Source organism: Rhinopithecus roxellana, chromosome 20, assembly GCF_007565055.1.
Source record: "Rhinopithecus roxellana isolate Shanxi Qingling chromosome 20, ASM756505v1, whole genome shotgun sequence".
Taxonomy (NCBI): domain Eukaryota; kingdom Metazoa; phylum Chordata; class Mammalia; order Primates; family Cercopithecidae; genus Rhinopithecus; species Rhinopithecus roxellana.
In genome coordinates this window covers 53,839,809-53,859,234 of record NC_044568.1, presented here as the reverse complement: position 1 = coordinate 53,859,234, position 19,426 = coordinate 53,839,809, and the positions used below count along the sequence as shown (strand labels likewise).

Below are 19,426 nucleotides of genomic sequence, written 5' to 3'. Positions count from 1 at the left end.
AAGCTTGAGTGATCAACCTGCTTCAGCCCCACAAGTGGCTGGGACTACAGGCACGCACCACTACATCTGGCTAATTTTTGTATTTTTTGTAGAGATGGAGTTTGCCGTGTTGCTCAGGCTGGTCTCAAATACCTGGGCTCAAACAATCCACCTGCCTCAACCTCCCAAACAGTGGGATTACAGGCATGAGCCACCATACCCGGCCGCTAAAGAATACTGGTGTTCTATAGTAAAAGTGGATGGTCATTAACCAAGCTGAAGTTGGGGGATATTTTTTGGTATATATCTTGGTCTCTACAGACATGATCTCTTTTATTTTACAGAAATTAATGATCCTAAGGAAATATGTGTGGGTTCTCCTGCCACATCCTACCAAAGCCAGCAGAAACAGAGTGGTGATAATGGGTCAGGGGGTCACTTCGCACACCCAAGAGAAGACAGAGAAGATCGGGGCCCCAGGTATGTGGGCGTGCTGCCAAGTAGTGCACATTTACGGAGTAAGGTGGATGACGTAATCACTCCCTTGTACAGATAAGGAAATAGAGACTGGTAGAGAATGAATTGCCTGCCTGGTGTCTGAGAATGGAGTGAGGATGGCACTGCCTTTGCTGCACAACTGAGCGCACATTCTATTCAACTTTAATGCCAGACCTGCAGAGAGGAACAGCAGTAGTTCCTGATGACACCATTTAAAGTATTTTTTATTAGAACATACATTGCAATTTTTAGGCTGGGCACAGTGGCTTATGCCTGTAATACCAGCACTTTGGGAGGCTGAGGCGGGCGAATCACGAGGTCGGGAGTTTGAGACTGGCCTGGACAATATGGTGACACCCCGTCTCTACTAAAAATACAAAAAATTAGCTGGGCATAGTGGCGGGTGCCTGTAATCCCAGCTACTCAGGAGGCTGAGGCAGGAGGATCGCTTGAACCTACGAGGTGAAGGTTGTAGTGAGCCAAGATCGTACCACTGTACTCCAGCCCGGGTGACAGAGTAAGACTCTGTCTCAAATTTAAAAAAAGAACATACATTGCAATTTTTAAGAATGCTGAAAATAGGCCAAGCACAGTGGCTCATGCCTGTAATCCCAGTACTTTGAGTGGCCGAGGTGGGTGGATCACCTGAGGTCTGGAGTTCAAGACCAGCCTGACCAACATGGTGAAACCCCGTCTCTACTAAAAATACAAAAATTAGCCGGGCATGGTGGTGCATGCCTGTAATCCCAGCTACTTGGGAGGCTGAGGCAGGAGAATCACTTGAACCCAGGCAGCAGAGGTTGCAGTGAACTGAGATTGTGCCATTGCACTCCGGCCTGGGCAATAAAGTGAGACTCGTCTCAAAAAAAAAAAAAAAAATGCTGAGAATAATACTGGATGAGGCCCTAAAATCTATATAAAAAAGAAGAAGAAAAAGAAAAGGAGAAAGAGAAAAAGAAGAACTTAAAATAGGTATCAGGCATATAGGATGTTATAGAATTTTGGGCAGGAATGGATGTGGTAAAGAACTGTGAGAATATATTTTACAGCTGACAATTTGCAATAAGCTTATTCATATTTTACATTTTAACAGAATGACTAAAAGTTCCCTGCAAAAACTCTGCAAGCAGCACAAGCTTTATACTACCCCAGCATTGAATGATACGCTGTATTTACACTTTAAAGGTAAGGCCCTAAGAGAGGAAGTGGTTCACGTCAGGTGGAAGGATTCTGTCTAGTGGTATAAAAAATTACTTGCAGGGATCATCTTTAGTTCTCAGAATGTATCTAAGCAGGACATTTCAGAGTTTAGTGGAGATTTATGGAAAAGGAATAACTTATATTTCAAGAAAAAGTCGGCCGGGCGCGGTGGCTCAAGCCTGTAATCCCAGCACTTTGGGAGGCCGAGACGGGCGGATCACGAGGTCAGGAGATCGAGACCTTCCTGGCTAACACGGTGAAACCCCGTCTCTACTAAAAATACAAAAACTAGCCGGGCGAGGTGGTGGGCGCCTGTAGTCCCAGCTACTCGGGAGGCTGGGGCAGGAGAATGGCGTAAACCCGGGAGGCGGAGCTTGCAGTGAGCTGAGATCTGGCCACTGCACTCCAGCCCGGGCGACAGAGCGAGACTCCGTCTCAAAAAAAAAAAAAAAAAAAAAAAAAAAAAAAAAAAAAAGAAAAAGTCTTGCCTGACCAGAGTTTACAAAGGAGCCACTGGCTATAGGAATACCAAGGAAACACATTATCTTTTATTGTTGTTTCCTAAGGAATTTTTTTCTTTTTTCTTTTCTTTTTTTTTTCCAGATGGTGTCTTACTCTGTTGCCCAAGCTAAAGTGCAGTGGCACAATTTCTGCTCATTGCAGCCTCTGCCTCCAGGTTCAAGCTATTCTCCTACCTCAGCCTCCTGAGTAGCTGGGTTACAGGTACCCGCCACCACACCTTGCTAATTTTTGTATTTTTAGTAGAGGCGGGGTTTCACCATGTTGCCCATTCTGGTCTCAAACTCCTGAGCTCAGGCAATCCACCTGCCTCAGCCTCCCAAAGTGCTGGGATTACAAGTATGAGCCACTATACCCAGCCAGGACTTTAATTTTTCATACCAGAAAGTTAGTTTATAAGTACTTTGGGCTTGGGAGGTATATGTTGGGAAGGATTGCAGCTTGATGTTGGAAACAAATAATGAAGATCTTTGGGTGCCCCTTAGAATGGAGAGTCATGAGCAGGAGCCAGGGTTGGAGTCCAGTATCACATATAAATGGAAGCTCAGGGTCACAGACAGGGCTTTTCCCAGCCTGAGGGCTCCCAGCCTGTGCTGATGGGGTGACCAACTTGCTCATCAGTCCTCTCATTGTTCTTTTGTTTCTTCAGTAGCTGTTTGCTGAGAGTCTACCGTGTGCCCAGCACTGCTCAGTGCTGAAAATGCACAGAGGGAACCGGCAAATGTGTCTTTGGTGTCCTGGGGGATGGGAGCAGCTGTTATGAGGATGGTGCCCTGGCAGGGAGATGCCCAAAGGGATCCAGGAGCACAAATGACTCAAGGGGTCAGAACAACTCCTATGGGTCTCCTCACTCGAAAATTCCCCACCCAGCATCCAAGTGTAGCAGTGAGTAAGATGATGTAGGAGGACAGACCCCCGGGGGACTGATACTTAGGCGGCGGAAAGAAAAAAGGAACCAGTAAGTTTGACTAAGTAGAGACAGTCAGAGAGGTAGAAGAGCTAGGAGAGAGAGGTGCCCATATTAGTTATCTATTGCTACATAATTAACTACCCTGAAACATAGCAACTTCAACTCATGATCTCACCCAGTTTCTGAGGGCTGGGAACTCGGGAGTCATTAGCTGGGTGGTTCTGGCTCAGGGTCTCTCATGAGGCTGTAGTCAGACTGTCAGCGCAGCCTCACTCATTTGATGGCTTGAGTGGGGCTGGAGAATCCACTTCCAGGCTCTAGGCCTCACCCTCATAGCTGTTAGCCACAGGCCTTAATTTCTCACCACAAGAGCCTCTCCATGGGAGCTGGCTTCCCTTAGAGCAAGTTACCCAAGAAAGGAAGCAAGGCCAAGACAAAAGTGGAGGTGACACTTCATCACTCCATTGTATGCTGTTGGTGTCAGGATCCACTCCTGTCTTACTGCATTGCTAACATGAAGGCATCGATACTAGGAGGGTGATCCAGACAGCCTGAGGAGGAAGCTTGGAAAGGGGTGCAGGGCCCATGGGTCAGATGCCTTGGAATAGTCAAGGGCTAAGAGGACTGCCAATAGCGTGTAGCAATTAGGATCTTAGGGAGACTTTAGCCAGGTGGTTGCAGTGATGGGGGGATCCAGTGGTAGCAGCAAGTTGGAGATGGCTTGAACAGCAAAGGGGGAGGAGATGGGGTGAGAGCTAGAGCAAAGACCGGGGAGAAAAACCAGAATGTCAGAAACCAAGGGGACAAATAATCCAGTTTCTTCAACAAAAAACTGCAATGGAAGAAAGAGAGAGACACACACATACACACTCTAGGTTAAAAGTGACGTAAGGCCGGGCGTGTGTCTGTTGCCTGTGATTCCAGCAATGTGGGAGGCCGAGGCAGGCAGATCAGGAGTTTGAGACCAGTCTGGCCAACATGGTGAAACCCTGTCTCTACTAAAAACGCAAAAAAAAAAAAAAAAAAAAAAAAAAAAAAAAAAAGCCAGATGTGGTGGTGCATGACTGTAATCCTAGTTACTTGGGAGGCTGAGGCAGGAGGTGGGCTGCAGTGAGCTAAGATTGTGCCACTGCGCTCCAGCCTAGGCGACAGAGCAAGATTCTGTCCAAAAAAACAAAGGTTGGCTGGGCGCAGTGGCTCACACCTGTAATCCTAGCACTTTGGGAGGCCAAGGCAGGCAGATCACCTGAGGTAAGGAGTTCGAGACCAACCTGGCCAACATGGTGAAACCCCATCTCTACTAAAAATACAAAAATTAGCCAGGTGTGATGGCGGGTGCCTGTAATCCCAGCTACTCAGGAGGCTAAGGCAGGAGAATCACTTGAATCTGGGAGGTGTAGGTGTAGGGTATAGTGAGCCGAAATTGTGCAATTGCACTCCAGCCTGGGCGACAAGAGCCAGACTCCATCTCAAAAAAAAAAAAGTGACTTAAGAGACATCCACTAATGACAAGGTTCGGACCTTATTTGTGTGTTGATTCAGGCAGTAAACAGTTTGGAAAAAAAGACAACAAAGAAGTGTGACCAGTTACTGGCTATTGATGACATTGAGGAACTGTTGTTGAGACGTCACAATGGTGTTGTGCCTATCTTAAAGACGTAAAGACAAAAAAAAAAGTTCCTATCTTTCATAGATACTGACTTCAGCACGAAGACCTTGGAGTAACATGACAAATACTTCCGCTATAAAAATTTTTGTGGAGAGGGTTTGCAAGGAGGGAGAGCATCAGGAAGACTAGCTAATTGACGCTGGGCTTAGTACGTAGGTAACGGGATGACCTGTGCAGCAGACTACCATGGCACACACTTACCTATGTCACAAACCAGCACATCTGGCACAGGAACCCAGGAACTTAAAATAAAACTTGAAGAAATAAAATAATCAAAATTTTTGTGGAAAAAAGATAGGATTTAAAAAAGTCTATCTATACAATACCTATGTTTAAGTGTATTCTATAACTATTTTAAATATTATGTATGCTCATAGCAAGCTTGGAAGGCGAGAGAGAAAAATGAAAACGATTATCTGTTGGCAGGAACATGGGTGCATTTTTGCTCACCACTGATATGAAAAATTTGTAATAAAAACTTTTTCAGGCAACGAAATAAAGAACTTTAAAAAGTGTTGGTAATAGTAGGTAAAGCATGAATTACACATTGATGATGAGTTACTAAAGGAAACTGAAACGTTTGTTTTCCTAACCCTAAATTTGGCTCATAAAACTGAAAAAGAGAACAAAACAAGGCCTATAGTTTGCACCAGGGTTAGGCCTGGTGGGGGCATTTTCAGGGCAGGTTTACCCCCACTGCACCCCCACCTCCACCCACTCCCTACCATGAAGGCAGCAGTAGGCTCCACCCTTTCAGGTGGGTGATTCCAGCAGAAACACTATTGTTCTTTTCAGCAAGACCCCCTGGGATGCATCAAAGTTGGTCTTGCTTGGCTAAGTGTGGCCACCCCCGAATGAGTCCCCATGACTCTGATAGGCTGCCCAGAGAGCCGTCAGGTGATATTAGGAGAAGGATGGTTCCTCCAAGAAAAGTTGTTACTGGAGGAAGGAGGTGTGGATGGCTGTTTTGAGCAGACTAAGATACCATAGCCTGGGTGGCTTGTAAACAACAAAAATGTATTTCTCACAGTTCTGGAGGCTGGAAAGTCCAAGGTCAAAGGACTGGCAGATATGGTGGCTGGTGAGAGCCTGCTTTTTTATTCTCAGATAGCACTTTCTTGCTGTATCCTCATGGAGTGAAGATGGCAAAGGAGCTCTCTGGGGCCTCGTTTATGAGGCCACTAATCCCATTCCTGAGGGTTCTTCTCTCGTGACCTTATCACCTCCCTAAAGTCCCACCTCCTAATACCATCACATTAGGGGTTAGGATTTCAATGTATGAATTTTGAAGGGACACAGACATTCAGTCCCTAATAGCAGGCAAAAACAAGGGTGACCATGACCCCTCTGCCCCGTGAGTAGGAGCTGAATTCCCATGTGCTTCCTTCTTGTTAGGTTTTGATCGCATTGAGAACCTGGAAGAGTACACAGGGCTGCGCTGTCTCTGGCTGCAGAGCAATGGAATACAGAAAATCGAAAACCTGGAGGCGCAAACCGAGTTGCGTTGCCTCTTCTTGCAAGTGAACTTGCTCCATAAGATCGAGAACCTGGAAGCTCTGCAGAAACTGGATATTCTTAACCTCAGCAACAATTACATCAAGACCATTGAAAACCTCTGTAAGAGTACCCAGGAAGCAGTGTGCCTATTTGCCATGTGTCCATCACTTTCCCCTGAGGGCGCTTCTAAGATTTTATATTATGGGCAAGAAGTGTTTTTGGTTTTGTTTTGCTTTGCTTCTTTTTGAGACAGGGTCTTGCTCTGTCACCCAGACTGAAATGCGGTGGTGCAGTTACAGCTCACTGCAGCCTTGACCTCCTGGTCTCAAGCAATCCTCCCACGTCAGCCTCCCAGGTAGCTGAGACCACAGGCACGTGCCACCAGACCTGGCAAGTTTTTCTACTTTTTATAGATATGGGGTCTCACTATGTTGCCCAGGCTAATCTCAGACCTCCGGGGCTCAAAAGTTTCTCCTGCCTTAGCCTCCCAAAGTGCTGGGATTACAGGTATAAACCCCTGCACCTGGCCCAAGAAGCATTTTTATGCCTTTGTTTTTGACTTCTGCTGACCTTACCTTCCAGCCTGCCTCCCAGTCCTGAACACACTGCAGATGGCCCACAATCACCTGGAGACGGTGGAGGACATTCAGCATCTACAGGAGTGCTTGAGGCTTTGTGTCCTTGATCTTTCGCACAACAAGCTGAGTGGCCCTGAGATCCTGGGCATTCTGGAAAGCATGCCCGATTTGGTAAAAGCAAGAAAGCACGAAAAAGCACCACAGGAAACCATTTCTATTATTTTCATCAACTATCAAGTCCTTTTGTCTTTTTTCTCCTTCCTGCCTTCCTTCCTTCCCTTTTTCACACTTTTTCCTCTTTGTGTTTTTAGCTGGAATATCTGAAATGCCAGATGTCACATTATTTTACCCTCAAACAGTTCAGTGTGTCCCTCTGACAGATAAGGCCTTTTTTTTTTTTTTTTTGAGACGGAGTCTCACTGTTGTCACTCAGGCTGGAGTGCCATGGCACGAACTCGGCCTACTGCAACCTCTGCCTACGGGTTCAAGCAAATCTCCTGCCTCAGCCTCCCAAGTGGCTGGGATTTCGGGTGCACGCCACCACACCCAGCTAATTTTTGTATCCTTAGTAGATTCAGGGTTTCATCATGTTGTCCAGGCTGGTCTTGAACTCCTGACCCTAAGTGATCCACCCGCCTCAACCTCCCAAAGTATTAGGATTACAAGCATGAGTCATCACGCTCAGCTACCACTCAATTGATTTTTCAAGGAAACCAGGTCCTCTGTCTGGTGTTATCCACATTCTGGATTTAGCTGACTGCATCCTTGTGGTGCCACTTAACATGTTCTGCTGGGCCTGGTATTTCCTGTAAAATGATATCGGAGTCAGAGACTGGATGGTATTCGGGCTCAATATTTCACCTTGAGGTGTGCCAGGCCCTTCCACTGCCGGTTCCTCACATCAGGGAGCATGTGATGCCTGCTTGCTTTTCCTTTTGTCATTTTAAGATTCACTAGTGGGTTCAGATGTTGTCAGCTTTGTCCAGCCATTATCAAGTTTCCCATCAGTCCTTCTCCCAGTTATTTCAGCAGTCACTGATGAAAGTTGCCTAGATGAATTATTTAATGAGAAGTCACACAATGACAACTTTCCAGTTCTCTCACTGTCTCATCATTTGTTAGCTAGAATGCGTCAGCTAGAATGCTTCTACAAAGAGCTTTCACTCACCAACTAGTGGTTCATGCAGTTCATGCAGAAAAGGCCAGAATCAATGTTTGGCCCTTTTATTTATTCATTTTCTTTTTCTTTCCTTTCTTTTCTTTTTTTCTTTTTTTGACAGGGTCTTGCTCTGTCACCCAGGCTGGAGTGCAGTGATATAATCGTGGCTCACTGCAGCCTCGACCTCCCGGGCTCAAGCAGTTCTCCCACTTTTGCCTCCAAGTAGCTGGGAGCACAGGTGCACACCACCACGTCCGGCTAATTTTTATATTTTTTGTAGAGATGGGGTTTTGCCATATTGCTCAGGTTGGTTATTTATCAATTTTCAGTAAAATGAATTGAGACCCTAGCAACCTCTCATGGTGACAATGAAGTCTTTCTTTTTTTAGTATCATTATGAATGCATGCATTTATATATACAGTATTTGACAAGATTTAACTCTTGCAGTCACTTTAACTTTTCATGTTCAAATTTTCCCATCCAGGTGAGGTATGGTGGCTCATACCTATAATCCCAGCACTTTGGGAGGCCAAGGTGGGCAGATCACTCGAGGCCAGGAGTTTGAGACCAGCCTGGTCAACATGGTGAAACCCTATCCCTAATAACAATACAAAAATTAGCTGGGTATGTTGGTGCACGTCTGTGATCTCAGCTACTTGGGAAGCTGAGGCATAAGAATTGCTTGAACCCAGGAGGCGTTGCAGTGAGCTGAGATCTCACCACTGCACTCCAGACAGAAAGAGACACTGTCTAGAAAAAAAAAATTCTCATCCTTTGGCTTGCTTCCCATGTCCTTTGAAGTCCTCTCTAGTACCTTTGACAGCTTCCTTGCTGCTTAGTGTCTATGTGTTGTCATGTGTACTAGGAACAAAATACTAAAACTAGTACACAAAACCCTTGAGTTTATTGTATACCGCTTAGTGCATTGATAAACAAGGAGAAAGCGAGTCAACTGAAAGCAAATCACAGTTCAGGAACAATCTGTAGCATGTAATATCAAAAGACTAGTTTAGAACTGCAGGGCATGGTGAGAATAGAAAGCTCTATTATATTATAATCCTCCCATTTGTTCGTTTTTGTTTTGGCTGGGGTTGCCATAAGTACTGTGTGGCTTAACCAATAGAAATATATTTTTTCGTGGCTGGGTGTGGTGGCTCACGCCTGTAATCCCAGCACTTTGGGAGGCTGAGGCAGGCGGATCACAAGGTCAGGAGATCGAGACCATCCTGGCTAACATGATGAAACCCTGTCTCTACTAAAAATACAAAAAATTAGCCAGGCATTGTGATGGGCGCCTGTAGTCCCAGCTACTTGGGAGGCTGAGGCAGGAGAATGGCGTGAACCTGGGAGGTGGAGCTTGCAGTGAGTCGAGATCGCGCCACTGCACTCCAGCCTGGGCAACAGAGCTAGACTCCGTCTCAAAAAAAAAAAAGAAAAGAAATTTATTTTCTCATAATTCTAGAGACTGAACGTCATGAGCAAGGTGTGGGCAGGGCTGGGTTCTCCTGAGTCCTCTCCTTGGCTGGTAGAGGGCCGTCTTCTCCCTGGGTCCTCACATGGTCCCTCCCTATGTGCTGTGTCCTACTCTCTTCTTCTAAAGACACCAGTCAGATTGGATTAGGGCCTACCCTAATGGGCTCATTTCAACTTCATCACGGCTTTAAAAGTCTTATCTCCAAATACGGTCACATTCTGAGGTGCTGAAGGACTTTAACATGTGAATTTTGATTAGGACACAATTCAGCCCAGAAGGAAAGCAGGTTGCTTTATATTAATAGTTGTTTTGTGACTGCATTTAAATCCTCCCCACACTGTGTACCCCTTTATTGCTGCCTGGGTGTATTGCTCCCACTGCCCCACCCTGTGCAGGGTAAGTCACTTGAAAATAGAGCAAGAATGGTAAAGACAGCATGAGAATGAAGTTTGGGAAATGCTAAACTAACTCATTTACGATATCTTCAACAAAGAAACAGTTTAGATATGAAAAATATTCCATCAGTTTAGGCAGACAGATTTTGAAATGGTTCACCCTCATGTTGCCTTAAGCATTCAACTTCTTTTTTTTTTTTTTTTTTGAGATGGAGTTTTGCTTTGTCACCCAGGCAGGAGTGCAATGGCATAATCTCGGCTCACTACAGCCTCCGCCTCCTGGGTTCAAGTGATTCTTCTACCTCAGGCCCCTGAGTAGCTGGGATTACAGGTGCTCGCCACCACGCCCCTCTAATTTTTGTATTTTTAGTAGAGATGGGGTTTAACCATGTTGGCTAGGCTGGTCTCGAACCCCTGACCTCAGGTGATTCACCCACCTTAGCCTCCCAAAGTGCTGGGATTACAGGAATGAGCCACCAAGCCCAGCCCCTCTAAGCATTCAACTTCTTTGAGTTTCTTTTTTTTTGAGACGGAGTCTCGCTATGTCTCCCAGGCTGGAGTGCAGTGGTGCGATCTCGGCTCACTGCAAGTTCCATCTCCCGGGTTCACACCATTCTCCTGCCTCAGCCTCCCGAGTAGCTGGGACTACAGGCGCCCGCCACTACGCCTGGCTAATTTTTTATATTTTTAGTAGAGACGGGGTTTCACCGTGTTAGCCAGGATGGTCTCAATCTCCCAACCTCGTGATCCACCCGCCTCGGCCTCCCAAAGTGCTGGGATTACGGGCGTGAGCCACCATGCCCGGCCAACTTCTTTTAGTTTCTTAAGGCAATAGAGGAGGTGACAGTATTTAAAGATGGGGGAGGATGGCAAGTGGGATTGCTGAACCCCTTCCTCCTCCCTGGTCCTAACTGACAGCAGGGAGCACTGTAAGCTGAGGGAGAAGGGCCCTCCATCCTGCGGCACTCAGCAGAAGTAAGCGGGCACTCTCCATCCTTTCCCTTAGTCACTGCTGCTTCTCTGGCTAGCAGCTATGTGCATTTTCTTAAAATGGATCCTGGCTGGGAAGAAAAGAAAACAATCAATTAGGCAGAGATTCATTTCAGTAAAAGAGGTTGGGTAGCAAAACTATCAACTGCTCTCAGAAAAAGCCTCAGAAAATGTTTTCCAGTATTGTTCCGGAGGGACAATGAGATCTAAGATCTGAAGTTCAAGTGGAGGAAAGGGCTGCTGAATGATCTAGACAGCTCTGATAGCATGAGAGCAATGGAAACCTTCCGATTTCTCCCATCAAGTCACCAGGACGTGATATTGGCACTTCTCTAGATTTTGTTCATTTGTTCTTAGTGCACAGCACATATCAAATAATTCAGTCGCATCTTTCAGTAATCATTTTGGTTCTGCTTGTCTTCTTGCAGCGTGTACTGAATTTGATGGGAAACCCGGTTATCAGACACATTCCTAATTATAGAAGGACAGTCACTGTACGACTAAAGCACTTAACATACCTGGATGATAGACCAGTGTTTCCAAAGGACAGGTAAGAAGAGAAAAGCCTTCTGATCACATTTTAATGTTTAATAGTTGACCATGCTTAATATTAAACTTTTTAAATTTCTGATTCTTGAGCAATTTCACATATCGAAAACGTTCTTTGGAAATAGGCTTGATGGCTACATAATTGACTATAATGGAAATTTAAGCACTTATTCATAGATTTTTATATTCCTTTGATAAGTATCTTTGTATTGGTGGTTTACCTCTTTGCTGATGAGTTCCTTGGAATGGAATTTTGGGAGTAGCATCACTGCATTGAAAAATGCGGTTTCAGACTTTGTAAAAACTCTTACACATATTTTCTAGTTGTTTTCTAGAGAGTGTGTACCAATGTACAACCTCACAAGACATAACCATGAGAAGAAATCTTTGCCAAGTTAGTTAATGGGTGAAGACAGTACCCCGTTGTTTTAAATTGCCATTTTTGGATAATTGATGAAGTTGGGCATTTTTTTCACTGTTACTGGACACTTATATTTCCTCCTTTGTGAATATTCTGTCCGTGACTTTTTCCGAGTTTCTTTCTGAAGTGATTTTCTTACCGACTTGTAAGAGCTTCTTTAATATTAGGAACATTGTACCCTGGACTGCCATGTTTATCGTCACTGCTTTTATCTGTGTTTTTAACTTACTTTTAAATTTAGATCAATTTAGTAATTCTAATTAGAATAAAATATCAGTCATATAGGCTACTTGATGAGAAGTACAATCTGAATTTTGCATTATACGACATTTAAGATCAATGTAGCTTGTAATATGTTTTTAAACTCACAAATTTAAATCAAACTAACAAATATTTCCAATAGAGCTTCCACTTTAGCCAGGTAAGAAAACAAGACCTGCTTCTGAGAGGTTCAACAGAAATTGACCCAGCTCCCTGGGCCCCAGGTCTGGGGGTGGTGAGGACGGGGAGAGCAGCCAGTGTGCAGGGGCCTGACGCCCAAGCCAGCTCTGCAGCCACGAGCTACATTACGACCTTGGGGGAGCTCCCTAACCTCCCTGGGCGCACGTTCCTCATCTGCAGAGTGGGGATGAGAATATTGTTGCCACAGGGTCCTTGTGAGTGCCTGTGAGCAACATGCAGGACTCTGAGCAGGTGCTGGGCTCCTAGGAGTGAACCAGTGGGAGCAGCTGCCACTGAAGAGGCTGCCCCTGCCCCGGGGGCCATGCTGAGGAAAGTAACGTGGATGTGAGCAATAGGAGCCACCGTCCTTTACAGCATAGCCCAAGACTTCAGCTCAGGAGTCAGATTAACCTGGCTTGAATCTTTTTTTAGAGACAGGGTTGTACTCTGTCACCTGGGCAGGAGCGCAGTGGCGCCATCACTGCAGCCTCAAACTCCTGGGTTCACACAAGCCTCCTAAGTAACTGAGATTACAAGTGTGCATCACCAAACCCAGTTAATTTTTAAGTTTTTTGTAGAGATGGGGGTCTCACTATGTTGCCAAGGCCGGTCTCAAATTTCTGGCCTCAGGTGATCCTCCTGCCTTGGCCTCCCAAAACTCTGAGGCTCCCAAAGCCTCACAGGCATGAGCCACCACACCCCTGGTGTTGAATCTTAATCCAACCACTGACTAATTGTTTGACACTGGGTACTTGCTGTCATCTAGGATGCAGCAGGCATGTCTCACCTGTCATTAATGCACTCTCCATGACCTATGTAAATAGTGCCTTCTCCACTTGATGTCTCTTCGGCCTGATTTAATTTCCTCTTAGGACACATCAGCCTCTGACATTTCTTTGTTTAGGATCTGTCTTCCCCGATTAAAAGGGCTCCTCTAACAGAGATGAGCTCGTACACTCACTGCTGGGTCCCCAGCCTCTAGAACGGTGCCTGGCACGTAGCAGGCAACAGATAGGCCTCTGCTGGCTGTCTGCTCTGAGATCAAAGGGTCTGAGGTTTTCTCACTGTGTGGTAAATGGACTGGAACCTGGCTTATTCTCCTTAGCATTTTCTGTCTCAGTGACTTGTGGTCTTTCTCTGCTATAGTATACTGTGCAACAGCCTGTCCGACTATTTCCAAACCCCTGTACCTTTGATTTTACAGCAGGGATCTGCTGCTTCTCTCTGAAGGTAAGCCTCCTGTTTTTAAACCACCAGACTTTATTTTTCAAATAACAACTTTGTTGGGGTATTATTCACATCCCATACAGTTTATGTATTTAAAGTGTACAGTGTGGCTGGACGCAGTTGCTCACGGCTGTAATCCCAGCACTTTGGGAGGCTGAGGTGGGTGGATCACTTGAGTTCAGGAGACTCCCTCTCAAAATAAAATAAAATAAAATAAAAATATAAATATAAAACAAAGTGTACAATGCAGTGGCTTTGAGTATATTCACAGAGTTATGCAACCATCGCCACAATCAATTTTAGAACATTCTCATCACCCTAAAATGGAAACACTGGGCCGGGCGTGGTGGCTCACGTCTATAATCCCAGTGCTTTGGGAGACCGAGGCAGGCGGATCACGAGGTCAGCAGATCGAGACCATCCTGGCTAACATGGTGAAACCCTGTCTCTACTAAAAAATAGAAAAAAATTAGCCGGGCATGGTGGTGGGCGCCTGTAGTCCCACCTCGTCAGGAGGCTGAGGCAGGAGAATGGCATGAACCCGGGAGGTGGAGCTTGCAGCGAGCTGAGATCACACCACTGCACTCCAGCCTGCACAACAGAGCGAGACTCCGTCTCAAAAAAAAGAAAAGGAAACACTGGGCATGGTGGCTCACACCTGTAATCGCAGCACTTTGGGAGGCCAGGGTGGGCAGATCATGAGGTCAAGAAACCAAGACCATCCTGGCCAACATGGTGAAACCCTATCTCTACTAAAAGTACAAAAATTAGCTGGGCATGGTGGTGGGCGCCGGTAGTCCCAGCTACTCTGGAGGCTGAGGCAAGAGAATCGCTTGAACCTGGGAGGCGGAGGTTTCAGTGAGCCGAGATTGCGCCACTGCACTCCAACCTGGGTGACAGTGCGAGACTGTCCCAAAAAAATAAAAACACCATCCCCATTAGCAGCCCACCCCCTATTTCTCGCTGCCTGAAGGCCCTGGCAGCCACTCCTCTCCTTTTCCTCTCTGTTGATTTGCCTGTTCTGGACATTTCATATAAATGGAGTCACCCGCCATGCGACCTTTTTTTCTTTCACTCAGCGTCATGTTGTCAGGGTTCATCTGCGATGTGGTGTGCTCCGTCCAGTATTCACTCCTTTTTGTTGACACATGATACTGCATTTTGATACACTACATTGTATTTGTCCATCAGCTTTTGGAAATTAGGATTGTTTTCACTTTTTGGCTATTGTCAATAATGAAGTTTTTGTGTGGACAGCTGTTGTCTCCTTCTGGGTACGTATCTAGGAATGGAATTTCTGGGTCATACAGGGACTTTATGTTTAATTTTTGAGGAGACACCCCCTTGTTTTCCAAAGCAGCTGCACCATTTTACATCCCCATCAGCAGCGTAGGAGGGTTCCAGTTTTCCCATATCCTCACCAACACTTCTGATTGCCTGTCTTTTTCTCCCTTTTTGTTTTTTTAAGATGGAGTCTCACCCTGTCACCCAGGCTGGAGTGCAGCAGTGAGATCTCAGCTCACTGCAACCTCTGCCTCCCAGGTTCAAGCGATTCTCCTGCCTCAGCCTCCCTAGCAGCTGGGATTAGAGGCATCCGCCACCATGCCCAGCTAATTTTTCTATTTTTATTAGAGACGGGGTTTCACCATGTTGGTCAGGATGGTCTTAATCTCTTGACCTCGTGATCCACCTGCCTCGGCCTCCCAAAGTGCTGGGATTAAAGGGGTGAGCCGCCGCGCCCAGCCCTGTCTTTTTATGTCTAGTCCCCTGGATGGTATGAAGTGGTGTCTCACTGTGGTTTCCATTTGCTTTTCCCTGGTAGATAATGGTGTCGAGCATCTTTCATGTACTTATTGGCAGTTTTTATGTCTTCTTTGGAGAAATGCCTGTTCAGTTTCTTTGCTGATTTTTAAAAAATTAATAGACTTCTGACAGATTTTCTTTTTTTTTTTTGAGACAGCGTTTCGCTCTGTCGCCCAGGCTGGAGTATAGTGCTGCAATCATGATTCCCTGCAGCCTCCACCCCCTGGGCTCAAGTAACCCTCTCACCTCTCAGCCTCCTGAGTAGCTGGGACTGCAGGTGTGCACCACCACGCCTGGCTAGTTTTTGTGCTTTTTGTAGAGATGGGGTCTTGCCATGTTGCCCAGGCTGGTCCGGAACTCCTGGGCTGAAGTCATCTGCCCACCTTGGCCTCCCAAAGTGCTGAGATTACAGGCATGAGTCACTGCACCTGGCCTAGACTTTATTTTCAGGGCAGTTTTAGATTTACAGAAAAATCGAGCAGAAAGTAAAGAGAGTTCCCATATACCACCCACCCTCACAGTTTCTCCTATTTGTAATGTGTTACATTCGTGTAGGACATTTGTGACAAGCAATCAACCAATGCTGGTACCTTATTATTACTGAAGTCCATCATTTCTTTAGGGCTCATGCTTGGTGTTGCACATTGTATGGGTTTGGACAAAGGTATCATGTCATGTATTCCCCATCACAGTATCTCACAGAATAGTTTTACTGCCCTAAAACCCTCTGTGCTCTGCTTATTCATCCCTCCCACCTCCTCAGCCCCAACTCCTGGCAACACTGATCTTTTTGCCATCTCCGTGATTTTGCCTTATCTAGAAAGTCATATAGCTGGAATCATACAGCATATAGCCTTTAGGGACTGGCTTCTTTCACTTAGCAATGAAGTTAGGCTTCTTCCATGAATTCGTGTGGCTTGACAGCTCATCTCTCTTCACTGCTGAGTGATATTCCTCCCTCTGGGTGTGCCAGAGTTTGTCTATCTATTCACCTACTAAAGGATATGTTGGTCACTTCTAATTTCTGCCAATTAGAATAAAACTGCTGTAAACATCCATGTGCAGGTTTGCATGTGGACATAAGTCTTCAGTTCATTTGGGTAAATACTTAGGAGCACAATTGCTGGATCATATGGTGACAGTATTTTTAGTCCTGTAAGAATCCGCCACACCGTTTGCCAAAGTGGCTGTACCATTTTGCATTCCCACTAGGAACAAGTGAGAGTTCCCGGCACTCCACATCCTCATTAGCACAGCGTTGCCAGTGTTTTGGATTTTAGCCATGTTATAGCCACATCATGTTATCTTGTTGTCCTAATTTGCATTTCCCCAGGACATGTGATGTGGAGCATCTTTTCACAGGCTTATTTGCCATCTGTATATCTTTTTTGGTGAGGTATCTTGATCGTTTGCCCAGTTTTTTATTGGGTTGTTTCCTTATCTTTGAATTTTAAAAGTTATTTGTATGTTTTGGATCCAAGCCCTTTCCCAGATAGCTTTTTTTTTTTTTTTTTTTTTTTTTTTTTCAAATATTTTCTCCCAGTCTGTAGCCTGTCTTCTCATTTTTTAAAACTTTGCTCATTTTTTGTTTTGGGTGGAATCTCACTCTGTCACCCAGGCTGGAGTGCAGTGGTGTGATCTCAGCTCACTGTAACCTCTGCCTCATGGGTTCAAGCGATTCTCCTCCTACAGCCTCCCGAGTAGCTGGGACTACAGGTGCATGCCACGACACCCGGCTAATTTTTGGATTTTTAGTAGAGATGGGGTTTCTCCATGTTGGCCAGGCTGTTCTTGAACTCCTGACCTCAGGTGATCCACCCGCCTCCTCTTCCCAAAGTGCTGGGATTATAGGCATGAGCCACCATGCACGGCCTAAACTTTGGTCATTTTGAAATTGTGTCATCTTTTTATTAATGAGTTGTGAGGCTTATTTATATTTTCCAGGTACAAGACCCTTATCAAATATATGATTTGCAAATATCTTCTCACATTCTTTGAGTTGTCTTTTTACTTTTCTTCGGTAGAGACAGGGTCTCGCTATGTTGCCCAGGCTGATCTCAAACTCCTGGGCTCAAGTGATCATCCCACTTTGGCCTCCAAAGTGCTAGGATTACAGGCATGAGCCACTGTGCCCTGCTGGCTTTTTTTTTTTTTTTTTAAATTATTATTTATGGTATTCTTTGCATGACAAACATTTTTAATTTTTATGGAATCCGATTTCTCTATTTTTTCTCTTGTCACTTGTGCTTTTGGTGTCATATCTAAGAAGGCTGTGCAGACCATTCCACCTTAAATAATAAAATTCACACGTGTAAACTTTCATCCTTGCAGTCACATGTCTGATGCTCACTTTGCTTTCATTTTGAAGAAAATGAGCAAGTTGATCAGAGAGTGTGTGTTTGGAGTTCACCTCCCCTATTTATGTTTCTTTGTTTTTTTTTAAACAGAGCTTGTGCGGAGGCCTGGGCTAGGGGAGGGTACGCAGCTGAAAAGGAGGAGAGACAGCAGTGGGAGAGCAGGGAGCAGAAGAAGATCACAGACAGCATTGAAGCCTTGGCCATGATCAAGCGGCGGGCGGAGGAGAGGAAAAGACAGAGAGAGAGTCAAGAGAGAGGTATGCGCTGGGCCGAAGACAACAGCCCCAGAGTTCCTTTGAGGTTAGGCGAGTCTAAGCTGTCAAACTCACTCTTTAATCTTGGGGATTTTTTTCTTTTTTTTTTTTCAGACAGAGTCTTGCTCTGTCGCTGAGGTTGGAGTGCAGCAGCATGATCTTGGCTCACTGCAACTTCTGTCTCCCGGGTTCAAGCAATTCTTGTGCCTCAGCCTCCCCAGAGCTGGGATTACAGGCACGCACCACCATGCCTGGCTAATTTTTGTATTTTCAGTAGAGAAGGGATTTCGCCATGTTGTCCAGGCTCGTCTCGAACTCTTGGCTTCAAGTCATCTGCCTACCTTGGCTTACCAAAGTGCTGGGATTACAAGCATGAGTCACTGTGCCCAGCCTTGGATTTTCTTTTTTTCTTTCTTTCTTTTTTTTTTTCTTTTGGTGGGGACCAGATCTTACTCAGTTGCCCAGGCTAGAGTGCAGTGGCACAATCTTGGCTCACTGCAACCTTCACCTCAAGTGCTCCTCTCACCTCAGCTTCCTAAGTAGCTGGAACTGCAGGTGTGCACCACCATGCTTAGCTAATTAAATTTTTTTTCCCCCGTAGAGATGGGGTCTCACTATGTTGCCCAGGCTGGTCTCAAACTCCTGGGCTCAAGTGCTCCACCCACCTTGGCCTCCCAAAGTGCTGGGATTATAGGCGTGAGCTGCTGCACCTGGCCAGGGATTTTATTAAATTCTGTGGGTCAGAAGCCCAAAATGGGTTTCACTAAGCTAAAATCGAGGTGTCTCAGGGTTATGCTCCTTCTGGGGGCCCCAGGGGAGAACCTGCTTCCTTGCCTTTCCCACCTCCTAGAGGCCGCCTGCGTTCCCTGGCTCGTGGCCCCTTCCTCCAACTTCCAGGTCAGCAGTGTGGCATCTTCCAGCCTCGTTCTGGCTCTGACACGCCTGCCTCCCTATTCTGAGGGCCCTTGTGATTCTTTTGAGCCTGCCTGGATAACCCAGGACAATTTCCTGATCTCAGGGTTCTAGATCCTAATCACATCTGCACAGTCCCTTTGTCCATGTAAGGTAACATGTTCATAGCCTAAGATTAAGGTGTGAACATCTTTGGCTAATATTTTCGTATTTTTTTTTTTTTTTTTGTAAAGACAGGGCCTTGCTGTGTTGGCCAAACTGGTCTCAAACTCCTGGCCTTAACCAATCCTCCCACCTCAGCCTGCCAAAGCGCTGGGATTATAGACGTGAGCCACCGCGCCTAGCCACATACACATTTTTATGTAAAAATGGCATAATTATGTTGCTTCCTGTCTAGTCTTTTGAATTAGCATACTATAACTATTTTCCATACAATAGATATTTTCTTACTACAGATATTTTATCTTTTCCCAACTTTTCATTTTGAAATGTTAAAAATTTTCGGAAAAGCTGGAAGAATAGTCAAACATAGTTGTATGTCTGCATTTATTAATAGATTCTGCGGTTTTTCATAATTTGCTACATATATTTGC

At 45.5% G+C, this 19,426-nt stretch overlaps 1 protein-coding gene across 1 annotated transcript in view; it reads left to right on the top strand.

Annotated features, from left to right (window-relative positions):
• Window positions 1-19,426, top strand: part of DNAAF1 (dynein axonemal assembly factor 1) — a 32,911-nt gene that overhangs the window by 3,628 nt on the left and 9,857 nt on the right. Inside the window, 6 exon segments of the mRNA XM_030925567.1 lie at window positions 324-459; window positions 1,571-1,662; window positions 6,171-6,392; window positions 6,855-7,021; window positions 11,298-11,419; window positions 17,758-17,924. Coding sequence (XP_030781427.1) covers window positions 324-459; window positions 1,571-1,662; window positions 6,171-6,392; window positions 6,855-7,021; window positions 11,298-11,419; window positions 17,758-17,924 — 906 coding nt within the window.